The following is a 12,130-nucleotide window of genomic DNA, read 5'->3' as shown; positions in this document are numbered from 1 at the left end:
CCATGGTCCATGCTAGGTGAAAAAGATCCTGGAGGTAAAAGAGACTCACAGTTTCTATAGAATCTTTTTTCACAGCAGCTTAGGGCTCTTATGGTGGGGAGAGAGGTGGTGGCAGGGAGGTGACCCTTGATACCATCCATGAGGAGGGCTGAGGTCATCCTCACTGAAGAGGCAAAGCAAAGAAGATCTGGGGAGCTCAAACAACCGGTCAGTGAGCATCAAAACCAGGGCTGGAAGCCCAATCTTTTAACTTGTTCTACAGCTGACTTTCTAATACTTAACCGTGCAGGTTGGATCAGCTAGAGATCATCTAAATGTAGATTCTGACACTAAGTCTGGGCTGGAACCCAATATTCTGCACTCCAAGAAGCTCCCAGACGCTGCTGATGTGAGGTGGAGAGCACAGAGCTGGGTGCGCGGTAAGTGCTACATACATGTCAGTTATAGGATCTCTTGGCATGTTGTCCTGTTGTGTGCGACCCTCATTCAATATCCCTACACTTATGAAAGGATTCCAGGTCCTTCAGGATTTTATGGGCTCCAATTCTTCCTCCTTTTAACACCTTCAAAGAGTTGTTCTGAAGAGTGAATGAATTAATATGCATAAAGCACTTGGCGCTGTGCCTGTCACACAATTAGTACCCGGGATGGCTTAGCTTTTAGCCCTTACTACGAGGGTAATTAAATCACTTTTGAGGGATTTTTAAATGGACTCTTACCCCATTAGACTGCAAATGTTAGGAGAGTAGGGACTACATCTGTTTTAGTTACCTCTGTATCTCCAGTTTTTATTTAAAAAAACTTTTTTTTTACCATTTTAATTTATTTTTGAGAGAGAGAGAGCACAAGTCGGGGAGGGACAGAGAGAGAGAGAGGAAGACACAGAATCCAAAGCAGGCTGCAGGCTCCAGGCTCTGAGCTGTCAGCACAGAGCTCGACGTGGGGCTCGAACCCACAAACTGTGAGATCATGACCTGAGCTGAAGTCGGACGCTCAATGGACTAGCCACCCAGGCGCCCCTGTATCTCCAATTTTTAAAAAAGATTTTATTTAAGTAATGCTACACCCAACATGGGGCTCAAACCCATGACCATGATCAAGAGGTACATGCTATATACCAACTGAGCCAGCCAGGTGTCCCTCTGTATCCCAAATTTTACCACTGAGCCAGGCACATCATCGCTGCTCAATAAATAGAGTAGATGGCATAAATGAATGGCTGGATGAACAAGTAAATGAGTGAATGAGTGAGAAAACATCCTTGTCTTCCACAGAAAAAAAGCTGAGAAACACTCTGCTGGAGGACAGAGGAGGAAAAATTATCCTGGGGAACTGGTCTGGGAAAGGTTTGGAGAAAGTGTTTCCCAAATTCCTTGGAGGATGAGGACTTTATGAATACCAGTCTTGGGGTAAAAAGGTAAGCTGAGGGAAAGGAATCTGGGGAAGGATTGCCAGCAGATAATGGTCTTGGAAAAAAATATGAGCAAACTGAGGTTTCTGATCAGATGTGTCAGGAGGTGCTTAGAAGTAAATAAAATATGAGAAATGAGAAACTTGTGAATTTCCTGCATCAGGTGCTAACATGGAATCCAGGGCAGGCATTGAGAGCCTTTCCCTGAGCTTTGGTCCCCCAAGAGGGGAAAATGAGCATTTGTCAATTCTCTCAAGGAGCTTCTGGGATCACATAGAGAGAGGGGAGGATTAAGGTCACACAAGTATTAGAACATGATGGACCGATGTCAGAGGTCATGTTGACCCACTCTCTCACTCAACACAGCAAATGGGTTATGCCTGGATGGAAGAGAATGAGAAGGTTCCAAGGGAGTAGAAAGAAAAATTCAGGGTCATTTCTTAAGATGAATTGATCACAGGGAATTGCTTTACCCATATTGCATTTGGTTTTATTACAGTTATTCCTCAGCGATGATACTGTCTCTGCAATTTATAATATGGATATAAATCTCCCTTTGAGATGGAATTGCCCATCAAAGCATTTCCAGACTACTTTAGACACATCCCATAACTGCAGTCATTTTCCTAGTAGGCTGAGGAAACATTTCCCCTAACCTCTTGCACTCATCAGGGCATGGAGTGAATGAAAACTGATAGCAGAATGGCCTTTGCCTGCACAAGAAAGGAATTAATGATAGTGACAGTAGTGATAGCAGATAGGCACAATAGCATCTAGGCCTGCAAGGTCTCACAAGGCTTTCCTATATTGTCTATGACAGCAATCCTCTCCACAATTCTAGGAAGAACAAGCATTATTTCCATCTTACAGATGAAGAGACTGAGGCTCAGAGCAGACAAATGATTGGTCTAAAGCCATGCATGAGCGTAAGTGGCAGAGCTAGGATTTGGACCTTTCATTCCAAGTCAGTTCTCCAAGACAGTGCAAGATAATGCAGGCAGGAGACATTTCTTGATGGGCATTCTGCCAGAATAATATGCTTACAAAGCCTTTTACCTTGGCAAATGTGCCAAGGGTCTCAATACTTACTGACACCTTTAAAAAATTTTTTTAAACGTTTATTTCTTTTTGAGAGAGAGAGAGAGACAGAGAGAGACAGAGAACGAGTGGGAGAGGGGCAGAGAGAGAGGGAGATACAGAATCCAAAGCAGGCTCCAGGCTCCTAGCTGTCAGCACAGAGCCTGACACGGGGCTCAAACCCACGAACTGTGAGATCGTGACCTGAGCTGAAGTCAGACGCTTAACCAACTGAGGCACCCAGGCACCCCTTACTGATACCTTTCAACAAGGATATGGGCACAGGTACAATATGAGCCCTCCTTCTGGAAAAGCCACGCATCTATTCAAGCTCAGAAGCATGTATGATGAGTGCTATGGGAAATTACCACCCACCCTTCGTGTGTTCTCAATGTCTTTCACTCTTCTCAGATCCATCAAGGAGCTCCATTACTCTGGAGCTTCTAATGAAGCTAGAAACATGGTTAAACTCACCCCAAAGATTCTTGGGTGTACTCAATTAAAACAACTAGGGACCTAACTCAGGCACCTAGACATCTGGCAACAACCCAAAACATGTACATTTCTGGTATGTGCCAGATCCATAAACTGGCCTTTCCCCATTTGAAATGATTTTTCAGGTCATTTGTCTGGAAGGACATTAAGCTCTGCTTTTGTCTTCCTTCTGTGCCAAATTCACCAGCAGGTCTTGAGAAACTCAACTCACCTCTTAGGGCTTCAATTTTCAGACTTAAAGAAATTAAGCTTTGATATTTTACAGTCATCAAAAAGAGGTCAGACAGTTTGGGGGTGTCATATTTTCCTGATGGGATGCCGATTCATACAGTAGGTCCATCTGACTTCAAAAGCTAGACTTGCTAGACTGATCTCTAGGGTTTTCTGATACTTTTGTAATGTATCACCCTATATTCCATGAACTACCGAGGAAATTCTAAGAGTGTAAATGGACTGTCCCAAACTCCTTAGCTAATAAATATTGAGGCAGAAGTCAAATCTAGGCTTTCCATCCACTACTACATCGCATTTATTTCCAAAATAGCCTTAAAAAGGTGTGCTTTAAATATACTCCCCCCCTTTTTAAATTAAATACTATAATTCTATAGAAAAACACTGGAATTTTAGTCAGCGTATGCGAGTGTGAATCCCAGTTCTATTCATCATTAATTGCAAGAATTTAGATATATGGCCATTCTAAATGTCCATTCTTTTCCATCTGTTAAAAGTTTGTAATATTTTAGTACTGCCTCGTTTGCTGATTGCTGGGATGAAATGAGACAATGTAAGCCAAGTGAATGTGGTGAAGTGCTATACAGAAGTATGAAATAATAATAGTAAAAAAGACTTAGAGATATCTTGCTTGTATTTGTTGGGCAAGTTATACAGAATGTTTGGGGAAAACAACGCAATAATCTTGGGGTGAACCATGCAGCAATGCATCTGAAAGTAAGAAAAGTAGAAATGAAATGGGAAGTTTGGGTCAAAGCAGATGATGATCACTGACGTTTCTTGCTTAGTGGTTCTAAACCCGGGGTTACTGGGCATTGTCTGCAGATCATTTTGGTTGTGACAACTTGGTGGGGGGTAGTTGTTACTGATATCTAGTGGGTAGAGGCTAGGCGTGGTGGGAAACATTCTGTAATGCATAAAACAGCCACTACATCACTTAATTATCTGGGACAACATGTTAATAGCGTTCAGATTGAAAAATCCTGGCTTATTAGATCCTCTAGTTACCCTCTCAGTTTATGCGTCATCTTCTTTATTTTCTTGCCCTGTCAAATCTTCTTCCCTTTCTTTCTACCCCAACACTGGGCAAGAATAAGCACAGCCTATCAAATCTGAGAATCCCTAGAAGCAATAAATAATGCTTATAAGACACATGCTTTGCATGAACTCTTTCAGCTACCACCTTCAAACCATCCATTTCAGCCAGACAGTAATCACATCAGTAAATACATGGATTCATTCTTATTCCTTCTCTGAGCGTGAACAGATACGACCAAAAGCACATATTTCCTGCGAATGTCTTACTAAAACAGTTCAATTATGCTTTTAAGAAGACACATCCTGGGCCATGAAATAGAAACTAGGTGTAGGTGAGAAAATGGAAAATAAAAGGCATTTAGTTCTGGGAGTGCAAATATTACCTGTTAATCACTGTATCTCTCATGCCTAGCATGGTGTCTGGCTCATGGCAGGCATCCTTAAATATATGATGAATGAAGGAAATCCTGGTGAAGTCAATATTTCAATCTTTCTCTCATATCTTCCCCCAAGTAAATTTTTTTTAATTTTTCAGTTAAAAAAATTTGTTTTAAGTCTTGACCATTCAATTCACAAGAAAGCAATTTGAATGCCATAGGTCTTGAAAAATTGTATCCATTTTTCTCCCTTATGGAGATGCAAAACCAGATAAAGATATATGGGTTCATCACTGAGAGGCAGATAACAATATTGTGACTTAAAAGTCCTTGCAATAATAATTCGTATTGGACACATTCTTTTTTTCAAAAAAAAATTTTAACATTTATTTATTTATTTTTGAGAGACAAGAGAGAGAGTGGGGGAGGGACAGAAAAATACCAAGACACAGAATTTGAAGCAGGATCCAGGGTCTGAGCTGTCAGCACAGAGCCCGACACAGGGATCACATCCATGAACCCTGAGATCATGACCTCAGCCAAAGTTGGATGCTTCACCAACCGAGCCACTCAGGCGCCTCTGGACACAAACATTCTTAAGGCCGTGTTATACCAAAAATAAAATGAACCTGAAATATTTGTCACATCTTTGCCAGAAAGTCTACACTGAGACAATGTGTCATAACTTGGTGGGAGGTTTTGAAGATTCCGTAAGCAGGGCTAAAGAGGTCACGTGGAGACTATCAGTAGAAGCCTTTTGTGTCCAACACATCAGTCCCCCAAAGGACCATAATGTCAGTGATTATCCAGTTATATTGGCCAGCCCAAAGCTCCACAGTGAACTGACTGCCCTGTGTTGGAAATAAGCTTTCCAGAAACTAGTGGAATGTGTTTCAAGTTGCCCCAGAACGATTTTCCATTAGTATTTCTGGCTGGAATCTGTGTTAAAAAATGACCACTGTAAAACATATTAATTATGCAGATCCATTAGTCGGCAGAGTAGAAAGACCGAGGTGTTTCCATTTTCAACTCATCCCTAATCTTTAAACATTTAAAGAGACACCCATGACCAAAAACCTCTTCTAGAGGATTTAGCACTTCATGTACTCACATCAAGCTCAAAACCCTCACTGATTCCATTTTCTTACACAAGTAGGGAACAGGACCACCAGCTCTGTTTGTAGCACCAGCTTAGAATGTTTGATGACAAATTCAGGACTACTCCAACACTCATTACGTCCTACACCAGCTGCTTTCTCCTTTCTTAATAGATCATTTTTAAGCTCTTAATGATCAATGTGTTTAAGTAGACGTATCCACAGCCAAAGAAAAAAACAGAAGGAAACATAGGTAAGATCAGGTACAATCCCTACTGCTATTTTATTTTGGATTTGATCATCTCTGTGAAGAAAGCTGTATCTTGCAGATGGAGACTGAAATATGATACGCTTCATAAAACTGTCTTTAAGTTTAGTTTTAAGGAAGAGCCTGTATTTGATGAGCACTGTGGCTGAGCACAACATATTTCATTACAGTAAAAGTGCTCATTTGCTGTCTCTTAATATATTTAGAATCTTCCTAAATACTGTTGGAAAAAGCAGATGGATTTAAATGTCTTTATCCTGACTGGCTCTAATGCCACACTTTCTGATTAAACCATCCAATTATTATTTTTTTAAGAGCAAGAAAAAGAAGTAATAGAGAATCAATAAGTTTCCAAGCTTGCCTCTGACAAAAATGACTATCATTCTGGAAACATTAGATTGTGTACTACACTCGGAATTCTTTTTAATTAACTGGGTGTCTACACCAGGGCGGGAGGTGGGGAGCTCAAAGGCTACTGCTTATTAGACACAGCAAGTCACACGAAGAAGTCAATATGTGTCAACACCTCAAACCTTAAGTCTTAGTGTGCCCATTGTGTGGGGGGTAGTTTTTTTCTTTGTTCATTTTTTCAGATCCCTCTGGTTTTTGGTGAAATATAGCAAGGGTGTCCTGAGCTGGGTTCTAGCTTCTGGTAACATTTCCATCACTCATAATCTGTTCTCTCTCACTGGAGGGAATAAAATGCAGCATTTAACAGACTCACCTCATGACTAGTGTGCCCTGCCTCCAGTCCGAAAACTGGCAGTTGATAAGAAATTTCAAACATATTGATTCTATGTCAGTCGCATTTTTCCCCCTATAAGACTCAACCGAATTTTATTGGCTTAAATGGATTTCAAATGGGCAGCCCAGTGCTCAGGTGCAAAAGAATGCATTTGGGGACTCTGGATTTAAACTTTGTCACGCTTCTCAGCATGCTTATGGGTAGCTGTGTTCATTTTTTAATGACCCAGGTGGTACAGTCACTTTGCAATATTCTACCTGAACTGCCACCTCAGCCCGTTCCAGCTAGCCAGAAGTGAAAGAAAATCATGCTGGGGTGAGTACAAGGAAGATGAGAATTCTACAAAGTTCTCCACAAATAAATCGATTCGGCTGCAATTGCTTTTTACATTTGCATCAACGACAAACCAGACTTGAGATTTTGAGATTTGGAAGTTATCGTGCCATCTTTATTTTTACCCTATGTTCAAAAGATTGAAAGTCAAAGGGATGGATTTCTTCTGATAAGTTAAAAAAGCTACCTTAATTTAGCCACTTCTGCATATATCTTTCCGTAGGCTGGCTCCCTTTCGTCAAGTCCACATCTTTGTAGATATACAAGTTGAGTGGAAATAAAACACACATTCTCCAGTTTCAAGCACATAATTAGCTTGGAGTCACAAAAGCACTGCCTGAGAAAAAGGAGGTTATGCAGTGTCGGAAGGTGGGGAGAACAGTAATGAAAATATGGTGTGTTCTTGTAAGCCCCAGCAAAGCATTCCAGTCTAGGAGTTGATTGAAGATGGTCTGGTTAAAGTGAAGCCTTGACAGAGGGTAGAGATGAAAAGCATGACTCTAGAATGAACCTACCTGGTTCTGAGTTCTGTCATCATCAATATCATCACCATCATCATCATCATCATCATCATCATCATCATCATCGTGTTGCCCCGAGCAAGTTACATACTTGCCCTAGGTCTGTTTTCTTATCTGAAGAATGGGGGGGGGGGGGAGGGTTGTGTTATCTCCCTCGTGGGATTGTTGTGAAGGTTAAATAAGCTATGTAAAATGCTTGGCACAGTTAAGCATACAGTAGGTACTTACTAAATGGAAACTACTATTAACATTCTTTATTTTGCTAAAAAGAATAAATTCTCTCATTGTGAAACAAAAATTCCCTGGATTACCTTCCCCAACATGGCACGGTTTTTTTATTCCTTGGAATAGATTACAACAGTTTTTTGGCCATGGCATGCTGGAGTTTTCTGAAGGGATGCTTTTAAAGACCATGCACACTAACCCGAAGTCAAACTAAGGGTCCTGACCTATTGAAGATACAGATGCCCCATTGCCCTTCCTACATCAGTGAGTCCAAGCATGCTTGGAGGCTTAACACTTTTGTAAACTGGCAATCAAGAGGCAAAAACAGATGCTTTTATGCGCGGGGTGCTATCCACCTCACATCTTCATTAATCTATATTACTGCACAGCTTCAGGTGATGATAAGCTCCATTTTTAGCTAACAACTCTGTACATAACCTGTTACAAAGCCATGAAAGGAGAAGGATAACAAAAGGCATTAGGGGATGTTGGAGGAGAGGGTATGTGGGGAGGGAGAGGGATGTTCAGTGCTCTTGCGTTTGTTTAGCCATAAATGCCAACAGCCCAAGGATAAAAGTTTTGTTTGTTTTTCAATAAATGATCTGCAGAAGAACACTTGGTTCCAGTGAGGATTTATGGCACCGAAAGCTGTTGTTAGGAAAACTGTGACCCTGCTAACAGGCAACAGAAGTTCATGCGGGTTTGTAGGGTTTTTGAGGCTGAACTAGATTAATCGAATTCAAAATTCTGTTTGTAAGAAAGAGTAACTTTGTTCCAGCACGCAAAGGGTGTGGGAGGGGCAGAATGCCCCAAAGAGAGTAGATTTGAGGATCAGTGCATTCCTAGACACTGATTACTAGTTCCATGAGTTGCCCTTAGAAGATTCAGGATCTGAATAATTGCTATTCTGAAGATTCTACACATAAAAGGTCTGGGCATACACATGATATTCCCAACTTGACTTTCAAAATCTTTGAAAAATATATAGTCAGACCTCATCTTGTTTCTCATTCAAGGGTGCCTTTAACTTTCATTATAAATATATTCTCTAATTCATTTCACCATGAACAACCCTGTGCAGACTTCTTGGTTGTGTAACATAAAGAGAAACTTAAGGCATCAGTTTGTTTCTGTTAGAGCAATTACTTAATCATCTTATCATCTCTGTCTAGGGTAATTATATTAACAGAATTTCTCCCAGACTTCTGAATTAATAACAAAGAACTCAGACCTTCTAATACTCTCTGGAAACAAAAGAATAATGCAGCTAACTAGGTAATGCATTTAAAAGTCATCACTAGTTTGAACTTAATAACAGCAACTTTTGTCCTAATCATCTTCAGATACAAAAACATGAGAGCCAGGGCTGGGCATCTGGCAGAAGGTGGCACAAATACACAGTGCAAAGAAAGACAGAAGAGAAGCAACAGCCACTTGTGATTCCATCTTTTCACGGAATGCTAGAGATATGACTTTAATGATCTGAACACTTTTCACAAATTCAGTTCATTTAAAGGTGCACATACCCGATCTTACAGGGAAACTCATCTCATTCATTACACCTTTATAAGACCTTATGAAATTAGCATACCCCTTTCGGCACTGCATAGGATATCTGCTAGCTATTTATGGAGTTTAAGAAATTCTTGCTCTGACACTGACGAAGAAACTTTAATTAAAATGGTAAGGAGGTTGTAGCAAAATGAATAGACTTAGGACATTAAACACTCCAAAGGGGAGGGGTGGGTAGAATGACATTACATTTTTATAAAGCCAAATATAAGTTTGCTTAAATAGTTTCCTTACTATGTTAAAAGAAACCCGACACATCCTTCCACAACTAAGGTAAGCATCGCACTATCACATAGCACAGCCTCTTTGACTTAAAAATATGAATATAAGAAAGCAAAGTAAAAAAAAAAAACCCAAGATTTTACCACCAAAGATTTCAAAAAAGACACTTGGAAAGAAAAGTATGAAGCCTAAACGTGTAAACATGTAAACACACACACACACACACACACACACACACACACACACATCTCCACAGCCAGCAGTAAATCAAGAGAGATATAAACTTACCGGAGCAAATATCACCATACACATTTACAAAAGAATTGATAATCCAACTTCCCTCTCCTGAAAGAAAATAGAGGTTGTCTCATACTAAAAATAAAGCTTCTCTGTCCACAGCACCAGCCACTTGTCCCTCTTTTTATGAAGCCAAGGAGGAGAACAAGAAAATCAATGAGGAGGGAAAGTGAGATGTTATACCAATCAGGTAGCAGCTTCTGCCTTATTTGCAGAGAGATGGAAAAACGGTCATATTATTAGACAGTGACAACCCACAGCCGAACTACAGCAACCTGATACTTCCCTCTGGTGAAAGGCTGCCTGCCTTGTGGGGAGGTGGTTACCATCATGGTGAGCTCCCACACTTGGCTCTTTGCTCACAACTGCAAGCACAGGGCTGCTGTGCGCAAGCAGGCTGCATCATGAAGAGAGCACCAACTCCCCCCTTACTCCGGGAGCCCCCTCCTCCCTGCACACTGTGCTTAGAAACAAACTGGGAAACAAAAAGGAGCCAGGATTTTGTGGCTTGGGGGTGTGGGTGGGAGGTGGTGGTTTTACAAAATCTTGATGAATAGATTTGCATAGATTAGGTAAATGTTTATATGTTTGTTAAAAAAAAAACTGCCCTCATTTTTATGGAAATGCCTGGATGTTATGCATGAGACCCATTTGGGAAATGCATGCACCAGCCATAAATAATCATTAAGGGGATAGTACAGGAAGACTTTTCAGGCTCTGGCAACTGGGGAAGGGACAGATTACAACTTGGTTGCTCATTTGTCGCAGGAGTGTTTCTTAAAGCCTTCTGCAAAATCATAAAACTGAAAAGGTTTCAGAGGTTTAAACATAACCCAGGGCTGCTTTTTCTACAAATGGGCCTCTGCGGGAGGAGACTAGCCTGGCGAGTTCCAGGGGCTGAAATCGTGGCATCCTGAAGCAGTAGGTTCGGGGACGATTGGCACAGAATTCACGGAGAGGTTTCCATGCTCCTGTCACACTGGCTTCCTGAGGGTGACCTCTCTCAATGGCCTGTACCACAACAATGGCCCAAGAGACCTCTATGCCTCGTCCCTTCCCGCTCCCAATTTCAGGGCCCACTCTGTGCAGAAATGGTGTAAAGTTGACCCAGGTGTGTGTGCTTCATCCTTTGTGCAGTTGGTGATGGCCAGACTGAAACTCACCTTGATGGACTATGTTTTTTGTTGGTGGGTATTATTAATTCAGGATTTGTCCAGTCTTTCTCTGGGTTCTCCTACCCCTCTGTCTCTGTCTCTCTCTTTCACTCACACACACACACACACACACACACACACACACACACACCCCACCACCACCACCACTAACTACATCGCATCACATCATCATTATCTTCACCACCTCCCTGATTCCCTTCCTTCCTTCTCCATTCACATTAATAAATCAGTGGGAAGGGAAAGGCAGCTGGGCATGTAGGAGGTTGTAGGACCAAACAAACAGACAAACAAACAAACAGAATATGATGAGGAGTCAGGCAGCCAGGGTCTAGCTCCGAACCTCCGCTTACTAGCCAGCCAAGTGGACTTGGGAAGTTCCTTAAGATCTCTGAGGCTCAGTATGTCTTCTGTAAAATGGGCATGCTAACACCTCATGGCACTGTCAGTGGGGAAGTGTGGGGAACAAATGGAAGAGGCTAAGGCAGCGCTTCTCAACCCACCCTACACACAGACAACCTGGGACAAGGATCCTCCAGCTTTGTTCTGTTTGTTCCTTACACACAAGCCTTCAGGGTGCTTACAAATGCTTCAGATTGTACACACCCCATGGCCCCTTTGAAATTCTCATAGGAACCTTATGCCCCCTTACTCCCTCCACCACCATCCCTCACCTGCCAATTGAAAAATCACTGCATTTCAGTGAGGGAAGGTACTCAAGGCAGTAAATTAAGCAAGTGAACACAGTTGAAGCAGAACAAAAAGGCTAAGAACCACCAGGTATCTAAGTTCACACTCAGTAAGCATTTGTTGAATAAATGAATGAAAAATTGAGTGAAGGAGTAAGGTCCCTGTGCTGAAGGCCACAGTTCCTACCTTCTGCTGGTGAGCAGTGTGAGAGCAGAGTTGAGAAGGTCGCTGTTCTAGCCACACACCCATAGGGGAGAATGACATTTAATACTTTCTTCAGGGTGGAGAGTGACTCAGTCTCATCAGCCTTGAATACTAAAGGCCCCATTTCAAGTAAAAGAAAGAAAACTGTTGTCTCC

General features: G+C 41.6%; 1 protein-coding gene across 3 annotated transcripts in view; it reads right to left on the bottom strand.

Annotated features, from left to right (window-relative positions):
* Window positions 1-12,130, bottom strand: part of SYNPR (synaptoporin) — a 309,486-nt gene that overhangs the window by 145,148 nt on the left and 152,208 nt on the right. Inside the window, exon 1 of one of the 3 annotated variants that reach the window (XM_043587856.1) lies at window positions 9,901-10,265. The exons of the other annotated variants lie outside the window; for them this stretch is intronic. Coding sequence (XP_043443791.1) covers window positions 9,901-9,924 — 24 coding nt within the window. The 5' untranslated portion in view covers window positions 9,925-10,265. Of the gene's footprint in view, window positions 1-9,900; window positions 10,266-12,130 lie in introns of those variants that run through there. 3 annotated transcript variants of the gene reach the window in all.

Source organism: Prionailurus bengalensis, chromosome A2, assembly GCF_016509475.1.
Source record: "Prionailurus bengalensis isolate Pbe53 chromosome A2, Fcat_Pben_1.1_paternal_pri, whole genome shotgun sequence".
Taxonomy (NCBI): Eukaryota; Metazoa; Chordata; class Mammalia; order Carnivora; family Felidae; genus Prionailurus; species Prionailurus bengalensis.
The sequence above is the reverse complement of the archived record's forward strand: the minus strand, read 5'-3'. Positions and strand labels throughout refer to the sequence as shown.